The following is a 24,277-nucleotide window of genomic DNA, read 5'->3' as shown; positions in this document are numbered from 1 at the left end:
CGGTGACACACTCGTTTGGCCCTTGTTGGAGTGTGTCCAACACAAGACCTCAATAAACATCATGAGTGCATGAATTCATCGGAGGGTTCAGTCTCACCTTAGGGTGGTCACTTTTTCAAGGTGATAGTGTGCCGAGAAAGGGAAGGAAATGAGCCCTTTGAAGCTCAGAGCAGTCTTTAGTGTACCTTGGCAGGCCTTTAAAGGAGATTCACTATTTTGACTGTATGCAATAACAGGACAGTGGTGAATTGCTTGTGATAGGCATCAAAGGCCTAAATACTGTCCTCGCAAGAAGTTATGACTTTGATGGGAACCTGTTGCTCTTCCTCTTGTCGGTATTTTGTGAGCACTGGCCTTTCTTTACAAATACAAATTTGACTCAGAAGGGAAGCTGATTCCATTCAGGAAAATTTGACTTTGATACCAGAATGTTTCAGGAAAATTCCCATAGAATGTTAGCGGCTGTGATTATCAGCAGGTAAGTCTCATTTATTATCACAGTAGTAGTGTGATTCTTGTCTTCTGGTGCCTCTGCAAGAACAGGAGATGTTACACACCTTCCTGTTACTAGTCCATCTTCTGGATTGTGAAGGAAACTTTAGTAATGTTCTTGTCAGATTTTCTGGTAGCTCATCTTATCAAAAATAGGAGTTGATTATCCACAACTTCTGTATAACTTCTTTAATCTGGTAGGTCAAGAGAAGTCTTGGCACATATTGTTGTAAGTATTTAACTTTTTCCATAATAACAGAAGTAATTGCTGACTCAAATTTTTCAGTTGTCCTGGTAGGTGTCAAAAAGAATAAAGATTCAAGTACTTTGAGTTGAATAATTAAGTTATCCCAATGATTCTGACTCATTAACCATGTTTATCTGTGTCATTGACTAACAATTGATTCTCGAAGCACTTATTGCAGCTTGCTGAATTTTCTTCATCTCGGTATTTTGACTCGGTTCATCAGACTATTCAATCACTCTTCAACTGTGAAGTCAAGTATGGTTTATTCCCTTGAGTCTGATTTTGCTGTAAGATGCAAAAGAGAATATGAATGAAAAGGAACCTGTGCCTGCTGATTAAGGGAGCTGTAATCCTAGCTCCTAATTTTCTGCTGTGCATTTCCATCTAAGTTACTTATACTGCAAGTTTTCTGACCAAAGCAGCTGAACTCATCTGCTATTTTAACACATCCAGAGAGCTTTTGTTTCCTTTTTTTTTTTTTTTTTTCCATATGGTGTATAGGCCAAAACTTTTTATACTGCAAGTTTTCTGACCAAAGCAGCTGAACTCATCTGCTATTTTAACACATCCAGAGAGCTTTTGTTTCCTTTTTTTTTTTTTGCCATATGGTGTATAGGCACATACTGTTCTGTGTACTGGACTGTAAAGGAAGAAGAGTGTGAGTGTGAATACACAGCTTAAGTTGGTGTTTGATTTGCAGGTACTGTCTTACGTGAATTTGTTTTGTTTTTCTCAACTAGGAAACAGAGAATAATTATGAAGATCAAATAAGTAAAATTGTTGTAGAGAAACAGGAACTTGAATGGCAGAAGGTAACTTTCCTACATGGTTTAGGTGTTTTAACTGCTGTAATATAAATTTTTGTAGTAATATGGATTGTGATTTGGTACAATTCCCCTTTTCAAGGCTGTTGACACTTCTAATATTAGGATGTGGTAGCCAATAGTTTTTTGTCTAGCTGTGAACTTACGTACCTCTTGTATTGATCTGGTTTGTGCCCAACCTAGAAATCCGATTAATGAGAGTGTCATCGTAATATTTGGATGATTGGAAATCTTCCGTCAAAGGGGATGTAAATATTGAGGCAATAAGGCATTCACTTGCTGTGAGGCATATGGGCACGTCAGTGTCAGGAAGCTACGCAGCACTTTCTCTGTATTATGCTTTGGCAAGTGCAAGTACCAGCGCAGTTGTTCAAACAACTTCACTTGCAATGATTTGGAGGTGATGATTTCCCCCCAAAACTATTTATCAGGAACTTGTATGTTAGACATACTCAAAAGTGGTTTGTCAGGTTTCAGATGCTCAGTATGAAGTTTTTAGTATAATAAGTTTAACATCCTTCTTAGGATTAGGGCTCCTGAGGTTATGCTTTCATAGGAAATCCATTCCCTGCTCTAATACAATCAAACCTATGGCCCCTATCACTGGGTCACAAGATAAAAGGCTTCACTCTGTATTTTACGATCACATTAAAAACAGTGTTTTCAGCTCTATCCTTGATCTTGAGATATTTAACATCTTAGTAGTAAAGGAAGACTATTTCATCTTGGAGTTCATCCTAACCATCTTAAATTAATAATCCAAACTATGCTTTTTTTTTCCCCTGAAAGATATATAAGTGCACTCAAACAGGAACCATTTTATATTTGTAAAAGGAACAGTGCTTTCAGTTTGCAACCCTTCTTTCCCTTTCTTAAGCTAGCACTGCTGTTCTGAATAATCTGGGTTCAAAAGGGATGATTCCATTCATTGAGTCCTCAACAGCAATTTAACTTACCAGTGTTAAAAAGGTGAGACTTACAGGTGAACTCCCTCCTTTTTTTCCCTGCACTTTGCGTTTAACATGGGCACATGACAAACATAAAGTAAACAATGAGTTGCAGATTTTAGGAACTTTACGTGAGCACATATACAGAACTGTGGAACTTCAAAGGAACAAGCTAATAGGAGTTTCCAGTTCTGCAGATTCCTGTAAGATGAAAATGGTCAGTATGACATTTAAACTGATTTTGTGACCTGATGGTTTCTGACTGCAGAATCATGCTGACCTCAATAGCAGGTCAGTAAGCAGACAGCTTCCCCTGGCTTATCAAAGGTTCTGCTACTATATTTTTTTCCTTCAGAGATATCCCTTTCAGTCAATATTTCTGTGATTCAGTACGTCTTTTATTTTACCTTAAATTTAGCAGATTAGTTTAATATAAAGACATGATTTGAGCTAAGTTTCTGGCTTAATATTGCAGTTCTAAGCAAATCTTTGTCTATGTTTTATGAATCTTGTTGCTGCTCTTGAAAAAAATATATGCTAGAGTAGGGAAAATAGCCTCCAGACTGACTGGACAAAATATTCCTTTAAATCTAATGAGTATACTCATTATACTTATTATAACATCACAATATGAAAGGTGATTTTGTTTATTTTTTTTGAAGTAACTTTGTTCTTCACTCTTCCTGCCCAACATACACACAGCATGTATGGAAAATTATCCCACAACTAAATTTCTGAGAAATTTGTATATAGTCATTTTATTGAATAGTCTATTAAGAAATCAGTATTTGTAGAAACTTCGCAGTTGCTTTTTAGAGTAAATTACAGCACTTGAGTATACGGTACACGGAAGGAGGTATAAAGGATGACAGTGAAACCAAACTTATATTTGCATAAGTTATTATGTAATATTGGTTTGCAATCCTATAATCTAAAGAAGTATAAACTTTACTTGACAGTCCTGTGGATGTAAAATTTTATTCCTGTGGTGAGTAGTAATACTCCACTGACAGTAGTTGGTTTGCTGTCCCTGCAGCACCATTTCTGGCTCTCGAGCACACTTGGTGTGTCCTTCACCCACTCATAAACCCCTGTCTTTGAACACAGTTCTAAGTGTCAACTTCAGGAAAACGTTCCTCAAGGCTTGTTTTCACACTTTTTAATATTCTTTCATGTAGGATGTATTGTTTGTTTCGATGCAAATCAAAACTTTCTCTGCCTGTCTTTGAATGAATTAATGAGTTTGTACATGACTATAGAACACCTTGTCTTGTATCAAAGGGCAACAGCCCGCACTTGTGGAACTTGAAAGCAACACCAGTTTGCTGGAGCAAGGAGCAATTTTGGAACAGAATTGTCTGAAAAACTCTCCAATTTCTCAATTAAGGCAGAAGAAGGAATTAGACTTCTTGTGTGTGAAATAAATTACCAATTAATTTTCTTCCAGTCATTCTTTTTAATATTTATTTTTGTGCAGTCATTACTGATTTCCTTCTTCATCCTAATATTTCTTAGCTAAACACTCATCTATATTTTGAGATAGCTGTTCGAGGACAGAGCCTTTTGACTCCTTTTGCCTAATATCATCTTACTCGTCTTAAATGTATCTTCTGTATTACTTCGCCTCAGTTGTGGAGGGGTTTTTTCCTGTCTTGTATAGGAACAAGATGCTTAAACATTTCCAACTCACAGAGTGTAGTATTAGTCTATGAGATTATGATATGAAACAATAACAAAAATAAAAATAATAGTACATCTTTAACTCATTTTCTTGTTTTTACGGATGAGAGCAAACCCAGGCAGTAGGATGTTAAGAATCATACTATCACCTTACACTTAGTCTTTTCTGCCTTAGTCTTTTTCTGTCTTAAGACGGCAGTGGGTGTTGACATGCTTCTGCAGGTTGGTAGCATGGGTAAGAGTGGCTTGTAGAAGCCCTAGCAACAACAAATCTGAATTCCAGAGATGAGAATTGTTACTTGTGAATTTGAGAAGCTCTCCCAAAAGGATGATTACCTGTTAACAAATGTCTCTTTTTAGTTTCAGGTTTTGTTTTTAATCAGTCATGTCTTTCTAAAAATATTTAACAAAGAATCAGGGTGGTTTTTTTTCTTGAAGTATTAAATATATGGTTTGCTGTAAGATAATATTTACCACGTGCTATTGTTATTTTGCACGAGCAGGAAACTCTGCAGCATCAGATGGACACATTGCACCAACAAAACAAAGATGCTGTAGCGGCTTTTAAAAAGCAGGTAGGAAAGTAAGGCCTTCTGCCTTTGACAATGAGATTTTAGAATATGATGGCATAATAGCAAGTTAGCAGTTGGTAGTAAAATAATTTTCTGTTGCATATAAAATGCTAGAATATACAACTCAAAGAAAACAAGTCTTTTGCTTCCATAGTATAATGCCGTATTTTAACAGTTCTTCCCAGTAAGCTGCTCTTCCTGGGATTTCTCATTTTTATTTTTCAAAAAATTCCTAGAGAAGATAAAGCTTCTTTTAATCTGTTTTGGTTTTTTTTTGTTGGGCTATTTCCGCCTCTCTCTAGGATGGTATGTCCTCTGTAAGGTTAACTTCACAAATCATGGTAACTTATTCTGTTCGACATTTGAAAGTGTGTTTCAGTCTTTCAGATTGGGGTTGTGTGGTTTTCTTCCATACTATATAATCAACAAATATGAGTGCTGAAAGATCTTGCAGAGAACAGTCCTAGGGAGCAAAACTGTTGCACATGGTGATGAAGAGTTTATCACTAATGCTGCATCACAGTCATATCACACAGGGAAGAAACGGACAAGTGATTAGGTTTTTGTTTCTTGAAAAAATAAATGGTAGTTCGCAAGCTTGCTGCTCTAACTGTCCTTAAAGAAAAAAAGACAGTGTAGTGTAATGATATCGTCTTGTCAAGTTGCAGGAATAAAATTAACCCCGTGTGCTGTATTGATTTGTTGGTTTTGCTTTGGTTTTATGCCACTGACAATCCAGTTACAGGCAAGGATGTTTGCCATGGAAGAAGAAAAGGTACTCTTATTTATTTGTCATACAGTGAAGCAAATGATAATGCCATATAACTTAACGAAGATGTTCTAACTATACTACAACTAAATTTTTCTTGCTATGGTATTTGTAAAAGAAATTTATAACCTTTGTAACTTTTGGGGTTTTGTTTATAGCTTACAGAACTTTAGTTACTTGTGAAATGTCACTGTAAATCTGCCTATGCTAAACAGCAGTTGGGGAAAAATTGTTCTTTCATGATCTGTCTTGAAACTATACAAAATGTACTTTATTTTGGGGCTTTGGGACAAATTGACATAAGTCTTTCTCATGTACTAGTGTAAAATAACAATTCTAACTGGTTTTAAAAAAGCCTAGATTTTAATAGGGCTTTTATTGATTTACCTGAGCTGGTTTTCTAAGGAACTTGCACTAACTGAAGTCAGATGCACAGTCCAGTCTTTGTAGATTGGAAAAGCTGAGGAAGTTGTTTCTGTGAAGACCCTGCTATAGTGGATAAGAAAATGGATTTACCCGATACTTTCTTTGTTATCTAGCATCTTTTTTCTGAAGTAACTTCTTAATTCTGCCTTTGTCAGGCTTGTCTCTCCCAGAACAGAAAATTAAAAAACTTACTGACTAGGCAAAAGATGAACATATATTACTGTATTTTAACTGTTCTTTTTATAGTGATATGTATGTGCATTTAAGAATTATGTAGCTGAACTTTCACCTGTTTTCTCCAATGAATTGTTCTGTCATAGAGTAGTGCTTTATTTTTGTAACATTCTTGTTGTAAAAGCATTTATTCTGCCTAAATCCTGAAGTACAGTTTTTGTTGAAAGGGAAAATATCAACTTGATGTAGAAACAAAAGAAAAAGAAATTGATGGACTGAAAGAAGCATTAAAAACATTACAGGTAAACTATTCCTTTTGTTAAATAACTTTCCTTGGTGTGCAAGTGTTTTAGTTTTGGGGTTTTTTTCCACTGGTGAGAAAACAGTAGTTTTTAAGAGGGTCTTCAAGGTCTTCTAATTTAATCTTTCTAGTAGATGTACACCTTGCTTTCTAACACTGAGTTTCTGTTCTATTATTCAGTGTCCAGGCTACTTTAAGTTACCTTCCAGCTAAAGTTCTTTTCCTCCAGAACTGCAGATGCAAAGTCCAAACAGCATGTGAAATGTGCTTTCTTTTAATTTCCATAATTTGCATTTGTCGTCTTATTTCTCACCTTTCTGGAAACTGGTTTTAGACTCCTAAACATAAACTCCTAAGTATTGACACCGGGCCTCCAACTTGCAGTGCTACCTGTGTGTTTTATTAGTTTTCATTTTTCCTGGCAAAGTTTCTGTATTTACCACTTAATCCACAGCTTTCCAATGCCTGTTTGTCAGTAACAGTAAAGTTGTTGATAAAATCACAATTCACTCTGTTGCTGCTTGGTGCTATTTTTGGTTTGTATTTTATATGTTACATAGTGTTGGTGTAGTTGTGGCTGTGATTCGCACTTACTTAAAATAAAGGACACAGCTAGTATTTGGATTTCTTTTAAAGACCAAGGCAGATATATTGAAAATGGATTAAAAGAGTAGAACTCAACGTGGAAGAGAATTAGCATTGTAATGCATTGTCAGATTTCAGGTATTGCCAGGGACTGATTATTTTTCTATCCAAAATTGAGTAGGATAGTAATGCTATTGAAAACAAAATGGTTATAACGGATTACCCGTGACTTTGCCACACTTCTGTTCCTATTAACACTCTGTTGTAATGGTATGCATTTACTTGGTATCAGACTGTTCAATCATTTCGTTAATGCTGAAGGTATTTGCTCTTAGGAGCAAAAGAAATTTATTCCCGTGGCTGGCCTTCTGTGCAATAGCTGTAAGGGTTTGGTTGCCTCGTTCAAACCTTGGCATAGCACAAATGGTGTAGAATATTCCTCCGTGGTCGTCTGAACATGTGTGGAGAGCAAGAGCAATGAAAGGTTCCACTCGCCTTTCTTTTCTAAGATAAAACAGAAATTTTAAAAAAAGCTTGACATTAAATGTTTAATCTTAATGGATCAAGTATTTGTGTAACAGTATAGTTCCGATCTAGGAAATCCTTCTGTGGCTTGAGGAAGTAGGATGTAACAGTGAACCTGTGGGCATAGAGAAATTGCTTGGAAATCAGCCTAAAATGAAGGGTGAAGAATTTCTAATTTGGTTCTGCAGTCCTCTCTAACGGAGCCAAAATTCTGCCTTAAAATGATTGTTCTTTTCTAGAAGATTGGGTTTTTTCCTAGAAAAAAATGCTTTTCTGAATAAGGCTTACACAGACTGGGTTTTTGACAATATCTAGAAAAGAGAGAAATGTCAAATGTTCCTTTAACTGTTCTAAGACCCTGAGACTAAAGCTCTTGCCGTCTTAAGTATTACAGAAGTCAAAATTCTCTGATGTCAGTCACGTATGAAAACCTGTTAATGACTTCAAATATCAGTCTTAAATATTAAAGCATGCAACGTTGGTACTATATGTCTTTATAAGCCACTGTTCAGAATATCTGCCTAGAGTTTTTATTTCTAACGGGGAACACAGTTATATTCCCCTAGGACTTGAGGGAACACTTTCATTTCTGTCACTGTTTTCTCAATTTATTTCAGTTTAGCTTGCAGACTGTGGTCCACTTACACGTTATTTGTATGATACGACAGAAAACAGAAGGTTTTATGCGTCTTTCAAAACTCCTCTAGTAACACAGTGTAAAGCCTTTTTCCATAATTTTAACAATGAAGTGAAATTATGTAAAGTGAACCTAATAATAAAAAATAGTGTGATCACTAATTCAAACCCAGTGTTCCTGTATGGATTGGCAATAAATGCAATTAAATCTTAGCTATGAAAATACTTAAATATACAGGTTGTCGTCAGGACAAAGGTATCTGCAATTTAACAAATACCTCTCTTTCATTTTACAGATGTCAAAATACACTTTAGAAAAGAAACTGAATGAAATGGTAAGAGTTAGTAAAAATAAAAAAATAAGGAAGAGCTATTATGAAAAAAAATCTGCTTAGAGTACAACACAAATAATAACCAACTCTGATGCTTAAATGATGTGTGCTAGTTATTATAACTGAAAGAGATGATACCAGTTCTGGATCTGACAAACTTTCAAATCCAGTGTTTTTAGTTTTCTGTAGTGTGGTAGCTGCTGTTTAGCACGTGAAATTTTTTCTCCCTGAATTGAAGTGTAATTGGTACATTTGTTCTCTTTATAGATTAGTTATTTTTTTATAGACTGATTTGAATAATGTAATTATATTACCCTGACAGGATATAGTGTATTCGTCTCAAAGAAGTGATAGAGAATTCCAAGCTCTTCTTAGTTTTCTTTTTAAGAAAAACTGCTAATGTTTTCTCTCTCACTTTTTCATTCCTCCTCTCAGAATTACTTCTTAACATCAGCTCCCCTGAACAGTTTAGTTTTCATCCAGCCCAGCTTACTCCCTTTGACACAGAGAATAAATTTCTATAGAGTGACAGCATAGTTGCTCTGAACCCTGTTGTCTGTTTTAGGAAGTGAAAGAGTGAGGAGCAGAAACACTGCTAAGCTTGATTGAATAAATGCTGTGAAAATTCTGCTGCTGCTCAACTGGAAAGAATAAAGATAATATTGTCAGACCATTACAAACTGTGATTTTAATTAAGAAGCTTAAAAATCTAGGGTCCAGTTTAGCTTTAAGTACCATGACATTTGTACTGAAAGTCATCTTCAACGCTACAGTGGTTTTACACAAAATATGGTGAAATTGAATAATGTGCCCTCTGACCTGGGAGATAAGGCTACAAGTTAAAGATCAAAGGCAACATAAAATGTGTTTTGACTTACTTCACTTTTAACTTATATTTATTCTTCTGAAAATGTGTTTAAAATATACAAAAATATTGAACTTCCCTCTAGGTCATTTCACATATTACCTTTCGTTCATAACTTGCAAGCTCAGTCTTCTGTATGAATGAGAATACTTAAATCACGATACCTTCTCTATAAGCTGGAAATGCATCTGTGCTGCTTAAACTGCTATCGTATTTTCTTATGTTTATAAACTTTCAATAATAGGTTTTCTGAATATTTTGGAAACATTGGGGTACCGTGACTTCGATACAGAGTGTGGTTATTAAAAATGCTACTGCGTGGGGGACAAGATTTTAGAAATCCTCAGGCCTGTAGCACTAAACATAACATATATGGCTTGTCTGCGTTTATAGAAGATGCTCTGATATGAAACAATGAAAACGAAATGCCACAGGAGAAAGAGAAATGAATTATTTTCTATATTCTTATGCAGTAGTGGACTAATACAGTTTTAGACCACGTCAGATTCTAACAACTTTATTCCCTGAGCAGCTGCATTGAAATAAATAGTACGTTCTAGGGATCAAAGTAGTAGTGGCCCACGTAGACTCCCTTAGTTATCACAATGGCAAAATATTTAAAAGTAAAATAGATTAAATTCCAAACCATTCATTTATCTGAGGTTCTTTCTATTTCAATTTAAAGTTTGTTAAAGACAAGTTAGATCATGACCTGGCTGGTGTTTTGAAAGTAAGCAGATGTGCTATTTAGTTTATATCTGCAACGTAGAAACCCTGCTGCTTGGTAAAGTAGCTTGTGTATGTGTTGGGCGCTGAGCATGCTGTGCTGGTGCAGCATTTTATTCAGGCTTTGTTCCTTCCATTCCATTCTTTCAGTCTTCTGGTTGCAGTGTTGATATTTTGCATATATGCTATGTGTTAGCATGCTATCCAGTTAAGTTTATGTGAAAAATGTAATGCTGATATAATTCTTACCATATACACTAGGATTTTGAAATAGTGGAACATTTTGTTTTGAATTGAAAGACTGTATAGAGGCAAAGAAATGAAGGATTTATTTCTTCCATATTTCCTTTGTTTCCAGAATAAAAGTGGTTATTGTGTGCAGTGTAGTCACTTCGTACCTCACTGCGTATGGATAGTAGCACTTACGCAGGCAGGAGGCTACAGGGTGATTACTACAAAGCTAGTTGTCTTTGTGGAATGCAGTCCTGTAATGTGTTCTTGCTGCTGAAATAAAGACATAGCTGGAGGAAAATGGCCTTGGTCAGGTCTTGGATTCCTCCTTTGTTAATTTCCTGGCAAGTGAGACAATGTAGAATGATAGAACTCCCCACCTGCAGCATCTCTGTATGTGTTCCCATGTTAACTTGTGGTGTCTGATCCTGGGCATGTCTGTGAAAGTGAGCGTTTAGAGGTGTTTGTTTGTCTTCTGCAGTAATTATGGTGCTATAAGATAAAAACCCAAGAATGAGATTGAGTAGCGTTGGCTGGTTTACGGACAAATCTTGTGTGCCATTCAGAAGAGCAGATTTGGAGTGCAAGCTCTCTGTAGTCAATGGGGAGATATCACTGTCTACAAGGTAGTGATTCAGTGCACCACTGTGAATAAGTAGGCGGGGTGATGACTACCTCTGTGACTGACTGGTAATTAGTCTAGTTTCACTTGCTGACTGTGTTTATACTGTAAACTAAATGTTTGTGAGACCATTAGTGAAGCTGCAGTCAAGTGATGTGAAATGGTCTAGGTTCATTAAACTCTACTACTCTTCAAAAAAAGAGGGAAGCTGCAGCCAGGTGACCGTGTGCAGGGAACAGCATGGGTTTCCTGGACTGTGCCCAGGAGCTGCTCACGTGAGCGCTGCTTGGCGTAGAATGTGTCAGGGATACTTTAACGCAGTAGAGCCATTTCCTGAGAGCTTCCCTGACATCATTTAGTTTTCTAATACAGATGTAGTTGCCAAATGAATAAAAAATTAATTACTGTGAAATGTTAAATAAATGCAATTTAGAAAGTTGTTTTGTTCCTAGTAATCTAAGATAACAATGTTCTTTTTATTTCCTTGCCCCATTTTTTAGCAATTTGCCTGTAACTATACTGTGTTTAAAAATACAGTAAGAAGGCAGAGATACAGTATAAATTTTAAAAATTATTTTAAAGTAGAAAAATGGTGGGAACTAATAGAACTATTCTGGAAAAGAAATTCCTGTTTTGAAGAGTTACAATTGGTAACCCTTTGCATAATTTCCAGATGATCTTGCCTTAGGTCTTCATGCCATTACATCTCCTTTGTTTCTCTGACACTTTCACCTCCCAGTTACCACCTTCTGCTTCACTGAGTAACTCTGACTAGTGACTCAATTTCCAGAATATCTTTCAGATATGAGCAATTCCCTCTTTGTCTTTCTCCAGTCACCTACCTGACCCTGAGCTATTTCTCTGCTCTAGTTCCACCAAGAAATCATTGTGCCTCAACAAACCATATGGCCACAATCAATTCCACTCCCCATCCCAGCTTATCTTTATTACTGGTGGAGGGCAGGGCAATAATTCCTGTCCTTGCGGTATCAGACATTAGGAAGAACCACCAAGATTCTGTGGGTCTTCTGACCCTCCAACTTTAGGGTCATACCCTCCCTATGCTGTAGTGTCTCCTGGTGTTTCTTGATTGTCTTCTATGGAAGAATGTTTAAAGACCTTTTCACTGCCAGCAGAAGAATCACATACTCAGCTTTCGTTTTACTGTGCACTAAGCCTGGAGAGCAGCTTGCCATCAAATATCATCCTTAGGCAAGTGGTAAGCTCTTAATAAAAGTCTTGATATATATCCTGAGGATATAGCAGGCCAATTCCTTTTCTCACTGGAAAGAGCTCTGGGAAATAACAAAGCATATTTTTACTTTCCTAGTGAGGAGGGACTAACACTGTCTTGTTAACTTAAAGAAATTGGGATAACACTAAGAAAATTCCGTATAAAAAAAAGTGCAAAAAACCTCAGATCTTGCCATAAGCTGTTGAGTCTCAAATAAGCGATTCTTCCCTGTTCATCGATCTCTTGGAATAAATATACCTGAATGACTATCAGGAAAAACAAACAGATTTTTTTCCTTTTTATTTTTTTGTTATAAAATCCACATTATAGCTTTAGTTAATAACAGTTCTTTAACAGTTAAATTCTGATAAGGAAAAAGAGAGAGTATACGAACACTCACGACCTCCGTTTCTTGCACTGATTCTGTAAGCGCTGGTGTTTCTTTACCAGTGCTTCCATTATGACTTTCCATTTGCTGTAGTGTGGTTAATTTCATACCTTATAAAACATGAGAAACTTGTATTGTAGATCCTGGTTTGCTAGCCTCATGCTGGTCATTTCTTTTGATTACTATCAGCTTTTATTATCCTCTGATGCTTGGACATGTATTGCATTTGTTACTGTATGGAAATGGAGCCTTACAGAAGCCAAACAGACTGGGACAGATTCATCCTTCTGTAACCTGAATTTACACACAGGAATGAATTTGGCCCAATTCATTTTAATTGCTTTGTTGCTCTACTGTAGATTAGAAATAGATTAGATGTCTAGATAAATGGATATCTTTTCTGAGGAATTAATATAGCCCACTCTCTCAGAGAAAATTAATTTTAAAATTGACCAAATAATACTTACAAAGCTATTACCAAAAATACAGTAAAAAGAGGAACACAAAAACCTAGTGTATATGAAAGGATGACAAAAAACTTTTAAAAAATCAGTGATGTGTCACTGAATATAGCTTCCTCTGAATGTGTTTTCAATCAGTCTGACAAAAACAAGAGAGAGATCAGTAAAATTAATTAAACTTAAATACATTTTACTTAATTAGCATGTGGGCCTCATTGTGATATTACTTAGGCCAAGGCTTAATAGAAGAAAAAATAGTGTAAGATGCTTATAAAAGTAGTTAGAATCCCCCATACAGGTACATAAAGCAGAAATGAATTCATCATGTTTCAAGATACTACAACTCCTAGCTGATACTGAGGAATTAATAACTGCTCATTAAAAGGTTACATACATTTTTCTGGGAAGCATGTGATATTAATCTGCATTAATTTCACTAATCTAAATCCAAGTCACCACTACTCCTTAGAAGTAGTTGATGTGCTTCTGCTTTTTTGTGGCAAGTATGTTGAAATTCTATTATTTAGGTTGTGTCAAATACACAAATTCTCTCCTTATTTTTCTTGCACTATGTCATTTTTAACAACCCCAGAGCTGGAATGGATGAGGCTGTTGGGCATCTCTGGAGATGGTTTAGTCTAGCCCTGCCCTGCCCAAAGCAGGGTCAGTTAGAGCTGGTTGCACAGAGCCATTTCCTGTCGGATTTTTAATGTTTGTCCACAGACAGACACTCAGTAGCATGTTTGTGCAACCTGTTCCAATGTTGGACCATCCACACAGTAATTCTTTTTTCCCCCTCAAGTTTAAGTGAAATTTCCTGTATTTCACTTTGTGTCAGCGGGCACCACTGAGAAGAGTCTGGCTGAGTTGTCTTTATTTTCTTCCCCACCACCCAGTATTTACACAGATGGGTAAGATCCCCCTGAGGCTCCTCTTCTCCAGGTGAACAGCTCCCTCAGGCTCTCCTCACGTGTTGGGTGCTCAGTTCCCTTGATTATCATAGTGGCCCTATACTTTGAACAGGGCTGTATTAAACAAACCAACCCCCCACAATATTTTTGTTTGAGTTTGTATTTTCTGTGTTTTGCTCCTCTATGAAAGCACTGGAACAGTGGGTTGTGGAGACTGTGATCTGAGCTGTCTAGAGTTTATCATCAGGCCCTGTGTCCTGGGACAAGTGGCATATTTGGTTTAATACCACAGCAGGGATAAATAAGCAGCCAGGGCAGCGAGGTACAAACATACGGCTGCTGAAGCCACCGTATGGTTGTGAGTCTGCAGGCAGACGCGGGCTCACGCAGCCCCATGAACAGCTGAGGTAGGGAGGGGACTGCATTAAACCCCCCGCACAGCCCGCATCAAAGGAGGGCGAGCATGCCACGCGCTGCTGCCTAAACCACAGGCAGCAGCAACGTGTGCGGCTGCGTTCTCAATGCACTGGCAGCTTGACTAACATGTTTAAACCACATAACAAAGGAAGACTTGAAATAAGGATTTGAAAACAGTTAGTACAGGTCTAAATATAAGGGACAGCATATGAAAATACGTTAAAGTGCTTTTTTGTTAATCCAGCACACGGGTGAAGGTCTTTGGAATGAGGTGCTGCCTGGAAATGGGAACTGATTGTTAGATATGAAATAGACAACTGAGATATTCTGAGAATGATTTTGCATTTGTGCTGTTGTGTTAAAAAGCTTTAGGAGACTTGATTTCTGTGTGCTGGTTACTATCATTAGATGCTTCATTTATGTTTCGAACAGGATCAAAAATTACAGATGCACTTAACAGCTAAAGAAGAGCATCATAAGAAACTGAATGAAGTTGAGAGGTGTTATGCTACTATTGCGTGTCAGTTTGGAGTTGTAAAAGGTGTCCATGGAAAACTAGAACACAGTGGTATGTATGTCTTAAATGTACTCCAGCATTTGGTTTTGTGGTGCTTTGACAACACTGACTTGTCAGGAGGCAGCTGACCGTTCCAAAAAAGAGCAGCTACCCTGTGAGGGGTATCAGCTATAACCACGGCAGTTACTATATCTCAGCAGGTTCCTCAGTGTTTGTTTCTCTGCCAGTGCCAGGTCAAGCAGCACAGGCCCCATACCTCTTCTACTCTTTGCTCATACGCTATCACAGCTGTGTGTGTAACCACATAGTAAATTACACAGAGGAACTGATTTGTGTTCAGAACAATCCAGCAACAGACCCACCCATTTAAAAAAAAAATTACACTTTATTTGGATCAGCTTCTAGTTGCCATCCAGCACAGTCAACTTAAACAGTTGTACCATTCCAAATAAGGGGGTGGAAGTGAAGGAATTAGCAAACGGGAAAATGAATGCTTTTGAAAGTAGGTTTAGTATTGGGAAAGGGACAGAAAACATTAATGAAATAATTATTTTCTTCTAAGGAAATATAAAATCCTAAAACCAGAGCAGTAAATAAACAGGGTGGTATGAATAATTTTATCCAGTTAGTGTTACGTAGATTCTGACTATATGGCTATTGAAGCTTTCTAAATCTGTACCTTATCCCCATTCATGTGTAGAAACATAACATTATTTGTGAAACTAACACACAAATATTATTCCACATGTATTTTATACAAATATATAACTTTTATCTGTAAAATAATAAAGGTGATAACTCATTTAAATGAGGTATTTTCACCAGAGGTTATATATTGTACCTATTAATTCAAGAGAGAAATCCTTGTTTCTCATAACAGTGATAAGTTTCTATGCGAACTTCACAGTGTATGTGTGTAATATGGACTTGTGTATTGTTCTGCGTGCCTGTAGTTTTCATCTACGTAAACATATATTTCTCCCTTTCCTTAACAAATAGTACTTATTTTAATTTACATCCTGTGTATAACTAACTCAAAGAAGCAAACAAACAAACAAAAAAACCCAACAAAAAACCCCACCGAAACACAAAAAAACTTCCTGAAGTTTATAAGCTTGGGGTTTTTTCTGCCTGAAACTAAATAGTTTTTCAGATCTAGTTTGAATGAGTTGGTAATTTGTTCTATGTGTATTTCTGATATTTCAATACCTCAATTTACTTTTGTATTCACTTTATAAAATAAGATAATATTTAATATTAAAAACACAGTAAGAGAGAACACTGCTGTATTTTCCCTTTTTTGGTATTGGACAGGGCTTTTCTATTACGTTATAGAAAAGTTGTTTTGCAATTTCATGGAAAAATAACATTTATTCTCGGTATTTACACTGTTTGAACCATATATAAATGCTTTTTGCCATCTTTCTACTTGGATTTATCAGTCATTGCAAAATGAACCTCTAGAAAAGATGAAGTGTGACTAACTGCTTTGTTCAAGACATCAGTCTGTTTGACTCGTGTGCCTCTGCCACAGAGAATTCAATTTGCATTGCAGTAAGAAAGACGTGCCGTAGGCACATAGGTGACTTGAAATTCTGAGCAAAGGACTGCAGTTGATGGAAAAGTCAGGTGGAAAGTATAAAAGCCTTTTTTCATGCAAATTGTTCAAATTTATAAACAGTTGCTCTGTATCTAGTATATTAAAGCAGGGAAACAAGACAGTGAAAATTGATGTGTTACAGTGCTGGACAGGGAAAATACCACAATTTATAATAAATCTAAAACTTCATTGCCTGACCAATGCCCCACCATTGGTATTTTAAAGCTAGAGTGAATACATGATCCTTGTTGGAAGACAGGAAAGAGTTTTACAAATTTTTGCCTGCTTTTTCTTGTGGGGTTTTTTCTAAGTGGTGTTAGAAGATATTTGTTATATTCTTAAGTATTTTCACTTAAGTGTATACTCTTATATAAAACTTCAAAATTGCTTATGGTATTGCAAGGCTGTTGTCCCTCGCTCCCCATGCTGCTTACCATCTTTAGCACAAAAGGAAAGGACTTTCTGGCTGTGCTGGAGTGTCTGGAGTTCTTGTATTCAAGTGTTGTGCCAGAAGCTTTTTGAGAAAATAAAGAAAAAAGGTTAGGAGTGAACGAAGAGGAATCAGGAAATAGAAAAGGTTGAAGAGAGACCTCAGAGGATCAAAACACTGAGCTTGAATAGAGGTGACTGAAAAAGTACAGGGACTGCTGAATATCTTCAGCTGTTCATTGTGTAACTTTAAGCAATTTCCCAGTAGTATCTTGACCTGTATAAGGTCTAAGGGAAAATCCCCTTCCCTTTCAAAAGGGACAGAGGTTATTCTTAGAGTTTTCCTCTCCATTATCCTCTGCTGTTCATGGTCTTCCATGTCCTGTATGCATATAACTCTGTACATCTGTTAACTCAGTTGTTTGAGTGTTATGTGGTCTGTTATATTCTATCTTCCTCTAAAAATAAACTCATCAGAAAATTAAAAGCAAATTAAAAAGCAAAGCTTTTGTTAAAAAACAAAACGAAGATTAAAAGTTCATGGAGAAGCGATGCTAATTGAGTGACATCAGATGACACTAAAAACTAAATTATGATTTTTAAAAAAGGCAAACCAACATACCGAAATGTCTTAACTCATTGTTCTAGGTATAGAGCTGGTATCACCTGCTGTATCTGCTATATCACACTATAGAGAAAAAGGAGCCGAGTCATATTTCCAGTCTTAGTCCCCTTTCCATGAAGGTGTTTAATTATTTTATAAATTATCTACACATACACTGCAGTTATAAATGAAATATTCATTCAAATGTGAAAGAACTTATTAACATGTTTTAACTTTTGTTTAAAGTGCAGGAGGCGATACAGCTCAATAAGAAACTAACCTCTGTGAATAAGAGACAAGAGACTGAAATAAGTAACCTGAAGGAAGTAAGTTAGAACACATTTCTGAGTGCGTAAGTGGGATTCTTTGGGACTTCTACAGGCTGCTGTAGTGGACGTGTTCTCCATTCTGTCACTAATGGCTCAGTTGTTCTTGTGCTCCCTCGCTGTGCACAGATACTTGAGATAAACGCCAATTAAAACTGGAGCAGCTCTGAATAGTTTCTGTAACTTGGGAACCTTATTTATCTCTACAGCATCCTACTTGTTTCTTGTTAATTATCAGCAATGTCTCTTCTTCCTGTGCTATGCTGTCATTGCCTCTCCCATCTGATAGGGTAAGTTAGCAGTGGTGATTCCAGTTTAGTCAGAGAGAGAACAAGAGCAGTTGCCATAGCAGCAAGCTGGTATAGGATAACTTACTTAACTTAGTTAAGTATGGAACATACGATAAACTTAACTGAATCCCCATCAGAAGTGGGAGAGTTTTGTGACAGCGCAACTGTCACAGCTTCTTAGTTCATAGTGATACTATGGACAAAGAAGTTGCCTGAAAAATGAGATTTGAAGGTACTCCCTGAGTGAAACTCCCCCTGAATCTAGTGGCGTTTTCTTCTGAAGAGCCACAGCCTCTTATAGTTAAGGGTCTTTGGAGTATGATGCCTCTAGAAACCTGACTTAAAATTAAATTTTATCTTGAAGTAGATACACTTTTAGGGTTTTTTTAATTTGTTTCATACTTTTCTAGTGCTTTACTTCTTTTATTTATTACAGGAAGATCTTCTAGCCACAGTAAAGATTAATTGGAATCTATTCTAGTTCTGTTTAGCTACATGACTAGAACATAACATGGCAAACCTCAGCGTCAAAAAGATCAAGTTTTGAAGTGCCTGTTTGATCTCAGATTTCAGAACTGCCATCATAAAAGCAGGCTGAGAAACACAATAACTGTAGAGAGGAATACTGGAAAAATTCTCAATTTCTAAATCACAATTAGGTCTTACAACAGTTAGAAATGTTTATTTAGCTACGTAATTCAAATGATACATTGTATATTATATATAAAAACTGCATAATTTATCTGAAATAGTTGATGGATGGAAGAGCAATGGAAAGAAATGGAAAGCTGTCAGTGGTGATGACTTTCCTCTACAGAAAAGCCACGTGTGTTAGAAGACTAATATCATCAGAGCCATGAAGGTCTGAGGACAGCTTTGTCTTGCGTGTATACACTTCAATTGCACAATTTCTTTAAAAAAGGATAATTGATTTGTATGTGGCAAAAAGAAGGACATTCATCTAAAATGCAACACATCTTTATAGTACTATGTTGTAAATTCAGGAGTTTTAGAAATTGTTAAGTATCACAGTAAATTAGATTTGTTGCTTTTGGTTAAGAAACCGAGAATAATTCATTACTTAGAATTCTCCGAGGGCAAGTCATTTGAGAGGTAAGAAGAAAAAAAATGTTTAAGAACATTTTACGTAGTGAAATTTGAGAGTAAAAGAGGTGTGTGAGAGAAACTGATAGTGATTTATCTACTCCAGTAATCAAACATATTGCTTGATCCATTTTTTTCAGCTCTACTCTTGATTCTTAAGGTCATGGGTGATGAATTTTAAATGAAATACTGCTAGATAAGCAGAAGGGGCTAACTGAAACTTAATCTGGCTTCTCAATTCACCAGGAAATGTCTTTATTGTGGTTATTCTGAATATCTTATCGGTGGTTTAGTATTTGACCATCCTATTTTGGATAACTGGAGGAAAACTGAACTAGATTTTAATTTCTTAGCATTTTAATATTCAGGCAGTGCTGCAGCACTTTGCTGTAGCACTGCCTTATTGCAAAAAAGTACAGGCTTGTTTATTCAAAAATACAGTTTTATAAATAAGAGTTGTATATGAGAGACATTCCCTTTTCCTCAAAATGCAGAATTTCTGTGAAAATAGAGTAAAAGAAAAAAATACAGCCCTTCTTCAGTATTCCCAATTTCAACAGTTCGCTTACAAAACATTTCTGGAAAGTTTGGAAGTGAGAGAGTGCATTTCTGAACTCTCTCTGTAACGGTGCCTGTTAGTTCGGCAGAGCCTCTGTTTGCGAAGGGCTGTGGGCTCATCCTTTGAGTCACTCTGCAGGAGAAGAGAAATGCTTGAACTCACAAAGGACTGCCCACAGCTAGTTTCATTTCATTGTTGTTTCCTTGTACTTGGCCCTCACCACTGCGGAAGTGGTCTTAAAGCAGTCAGGTGTTTTCCCTTCCGTTGTAGAGCTGAAGGGACCACAAGAGGTACAACACAGTGAGAGAGCACTGGTACTTAGAGGAGTTGGGAAGAGGGATTAGCGGCTGTTTTCACTTGCTGCATAGCTGAAAGGAGTCATGTCATCTGCAGCACAAGCTGGGACAACTCGTAAAGCTGGTTTTACCTGCCTTGGAGACTTGACTGACCTCTAACAGCTCTGACAACTTGGGGGTTCAAACTTCTTTCCCCTTTCCTCAGTGCTGGAGTGGGAACGACTATCCGTAGTACGAAGATCTTAATTCGGCTGTCAGCTCTTGCCACAGCTGTTACTGGGACTCAGACTGGGATGATCTCACACATTTGGTCTTAATGGGAATATGCAGTTAGTGAAAGCTATTCAACATTTATGGATAAAAATAAACTAATCTCCAATTGTAATGAAACTGCAAGTATGTGATGGGGGTGTTAATGGGTACAAGAGTAAACTCTGGATTAAATTGAGGTCCATTCTGCACAGGTTTTGGTATTCTAGGATTTGTGGAAAGAGATACTATTTAGAGAGGTTGTAGCTTTCTCTTGACATTGCTGGCTCACAAATCCAGTTTCTAAATCTTAGTTTAAAGGACCATGGCATAATTTCCTTTTCAACATCATTTATTTTAGGATTTGAATGTTTAGAGAGTCAGTGTGGTAGGATTCTTTTCAACCGCTGTGAAAATGCTTGCGTTAAAATCTGGGCAAGAAAAAGGTTTCAATCATTCTGCTGCTTACAAACCAGCTATGCTGCTCAGGGCCTGAGAGATTATCAGAGAGTTGCCCCAATCTAGGAAGAGAACAAAGAGATTTAGTTGTAACTTTGGATACAGGTAGAGTTTGCACAAGTTACCAGCAGGGTCCCGGGAAGCGGTTACATCTGCCTGCGCTGGCTGCTTTTCCAGTCCGTTCCACCTCTTCATGCTGGTACATGTATTTGTGAGGCCTTGAGGGAAAGTAGAATGAAAATTTTATATTGATCAAAACTACATTTTACTAAAAAGGAAGACATTCTAGCTTAGCTCAACTGGCAAAAGGGAAATACGTATAAGGAGCGGGACTGTTTCTTCTGTGACACTCCTGACTGAACCTTGGCCTGCAGTGTTTCTGAAGCTGTGTCCCTACGCGTTGGCTGCTAGCAACACATCAAAGGACTGCGATTAAAGCTTTAGCATTCTTCCTTAGCATTCCCCAAAAGCTCGTAAAATTATTTTCCAGATTGAATACTGCTAGTGATCTTTTTAATTACAGAAAGCTACTAGAGAAAGAAGCAAAAACTCCAGGGATTAAATTATTTTTCTTTTATTATTTAATTTCAGAGTACCAGAAAATATACATATATATGTATAAAATTATTTTACGTTATTTTCACAGCCATATAGCTTGTGGTTTAACTCTCCATGGAAAACTTTCCCATTATTTTTGGTGATGTGGTTTGTGTTAGTTCTTTCCAGGTTTGTATTGGTTGGTTGGTTGGTGGGGGTGGTTTTTTGTTTGGTGGGTTTTTTTCCCTGCCTACAGCTTTGTTAGATTAGCAGATCTGGTTTAGTTCCAGATGGATTATACACATCCAACTGCTCTATACAAAGAAGAAAATCCAGTCATCTTTTCTGCCTCATGGGCATGATTTACTTGTTCTTTCCTCATGTCAAAATCAGTAATAAGATTTTCTGCACACAATAAACTCTGTTTTGTAAAATCCATAGTGTCAGACCCATGGCAGGGTCTTGCACCTGCTTCTGTCACAGGCACTGTTAGCTGTGTTCCGTATGCCATCGGTCTAGTTCTCTGTAAAGACTGGCACGGTTCCCTTTTACAAAGGTAAAACCACTTGAACCTTCTGCCAATTAAATGTAGGAACACTCCTCATGTGTTTCATTACAGAGCCTTCTAGTAAAAACAGTACAATTATTAATGCTTTCACTTGCAAAAGACGGAAAAGGCTGTACTAGCTTACAGAATATCACAGTTAAAGCATCGCCATCTTTTGGTTCTGTAATTGATTCTGCAATTACACTTAGTACTTACTAGATCATTTCAGATTTATTTATGGCTAGAGGCTTTATTTCTCATGTATTTTAGCAAAAAAAAATTGATTTATTTAAAAGTAGTACCTATACTTCTCTTTTCCATAAAACTTTCTATTTGTGAATTTCAGTTGCAATGTAATCTTCCCTTTTTCTTTTGTACTGTTATATGATTTTGTCCAGAACAGTTAAACCATTGGTCTGTGATAAGATGGAATTCCAGTTTTGTGAAGAAAAGTTAAACAGACCAAATTTAGTTGTTAGATAAAACTATTACCATTCTGAACGCTTGGTTCACCACTATGGCATCACGAAGAATTCTTGATACTATCTGTGAGCAGCATTCATAACCTCTGCTATTTGTCTGAGTAAACGTCAGAGCGCTCAAGGAGCGAGCGATATTAAACAGACTACCTTGTACCAGAATGGGAGGGGTGGGGGAGAACTGGGCACAATATTTATGACTCCAGGAACTATAAGTTGTAATTTAATGAGATCAAAGCATTTGCTGTTTATTTGCTGCACGAGGAGCTTGGATAAACTGGTTAGAAAACAGATTAAAAAAAAAAAAGCAGGATATTTAAAAGATTGTAAAGACTATAAAATCAAAGGCATATTTTAGATGGAAACTCATGTTGTAGAAGCCTGTAATATAAAATTAATTTAGCATTCTCCTGAGATTAAGTAATTAATGTTTTGGGAAAAGCAAAGATCCTCCAAATTTATAGCCAGTTCCTGTTTTTACCAGATAGTCACTGTTCGTTCTCTTTCCCCTCCTGATTCCCCAGATCGTACACAGTAGTTACAATAGGTACTTTATGGTGTAGTTCAGTGTAGGAGGTTTTGCCAATACCGACTCAATGTCTGCTTCTAGTGTACTTCTTGGAAGAGAAAGTAATGAAACGCCTAAGTGTCATCAATAATTCAAACAATAAAATAGGCACAATAACATTTTACTTCTGAAAATAAACTTCTAGCCACATGTGACAAGTTTAAAGTTTAGCTAGTTAGTCTTACAAATTTCAGGTCCTCTAATTTATTCTGTTGCTTCCATACATTATTTAAACATAGGTCATGACTCAGGATAGTTTAGAAGATTTGTCTTTGTTTTGAATTGCAATGCCTGTGCTGGATGAACTATTTACATGTATTTCCTGTGTTAAGGAACTGAAGAAAGTAACTGCAGACTTGATCAGGTCCAAGGTCACATCTCAGTACAGGGTGGGAGAAGAAAACATCAATCTTGCAGCAAAAGAAAAACAGTTTCAAGAACTGCAACAAAAAATCAGAATGGTATTTTGGAATTTAAATTAAATTTTTGGTGACTATTTCCTGTTTTTCATTCAGCAAACATTGTGGCAGTGATCTCTCTGATGTATACAGATTAGTGATTCCTTTCTACTAACTGCAGATACAATATAACAAAGCTATTTAACTATTTCCAGGGAAGTAAATATGCTATGAATATAAGTATAATTTCACAGTAAAAAAAAAAGGATTAGAAGACTTTTGAAAGTAATTACATTTCTTTAAATAGCCTCATGATGATTCACAATATCGTTAGTACAATATTACTAAAGAAAATAGACAGTAATTTAAAATGTCTTTTACTGTTCTTCATATTCTTTTTTTAAGGAGACAGCAGTTAGTAAAAAAATTCAAGAAGAAAACACTCAGATTAAAGAAGAAAAGCTGGTGAGTTGTTAATGCAACCTTGTTTCCTAAAAATCACTTAGGAATATATGTGCTATATTTCATATCTAAGTTTCTTATATAAGAATATAATAATATAAGCTATTAAAACCAATTAAATTTGCTTGTTTCCTCTTCAGAAATATTTAAATACCAACAGAAATGGGGCCTTGCTCCTCAGTTTTTAGAACATGTATTACCAGAACAAAGTCAAGGAATGAGAGTCCACCCAAAATAACGATTGTGTCTTCAGTAGATAACTGCATCTGTGTATGTAATAGAACCAAAGCCAGAGAAAATTGAAAGCTCTTTGCAATTACCTGAAAGCACTTTGTTTTGATAATATCTTCCTCTCTCAATATATTTGGAAGCAACTGAGCACATTTAAGGCTGTCTTCTGCCTGAAACTCAGCACTTTTTTTCCTGTGCAGGTCGTCTTTTAGTAAGTGCTGTTCTGGTCTTTAGGGAGTAGAGATTGGCTTGGCTAG

General features: G+C 36.5%; 1 protein-coding gene across 1 annotated transcript in view; it reads left to right on the top strand.

The window, feature by feature from the left end:
- Positions 1–1,479: 1,479 nt before the first annotated feature.
- Positions 1,480–24,277, top strand: part of CCDC73 (coiled-coil domain containing 73) — a gene marked incomplete at its 5' end in the record, with an annotated part of 38,817 nt that continues 16,019 nt past the window's right edge. The window contains 9 exons of the mRNA XM_010133264.1: positions 1,480–1,551; positions 4,694–4,765; positions 5,502–5,537; positions 6,359–6,433; positions 8,475–8,513; positions 14,798–14,933; positions 17,762–17,841; positions 23,262–23,390; positions 23,733–23,792. Of these exons, the coding sequence (XP_010131566.1) occupies positions 1,480–1,551; positions 4,694–4,765; positions 5,502–5,537; positions 6,359–6,433; positions 8,475–8,513; positions 14,798–14,933; positions 17,762–17,841; positions 23,262–23,390; positions 23,733–23,792 (699 nt within the window). The remainder of the gene's footprint in view (positions 1,552–4,693; positions 4,766–5,501; positions 5,538–6,358; positions 6,434–8,474; positions 8,514–14,797; positions 14,934–17,761; positions 17,842–23,261; positions 23,391–23,732; positions 23,793–24,277) is intronic.

The sequence above is a fragment of the Buceros rhinoceros genome, unplaced genomic scaffold (genome assembly GCF_000710305.1).
Source record: "Buceros rhinoceros silvestris isolate BGI_N320 unplaced genomic scaffold, ASM71030v1 scaffold7973, whole genome shotgun sequence".
Lineage (NCBI taxonomy): Eukaryota > Metazoa > Chordata > Aves > Bucerotiformes > Bucerotidae > Buceros > Buceros rhinoceros.
The sequence above is the reverse complement of the archived record's forward strand: the minus strand, read 5'-3'. Positions and strand labels throughout refer to the sequence as shown.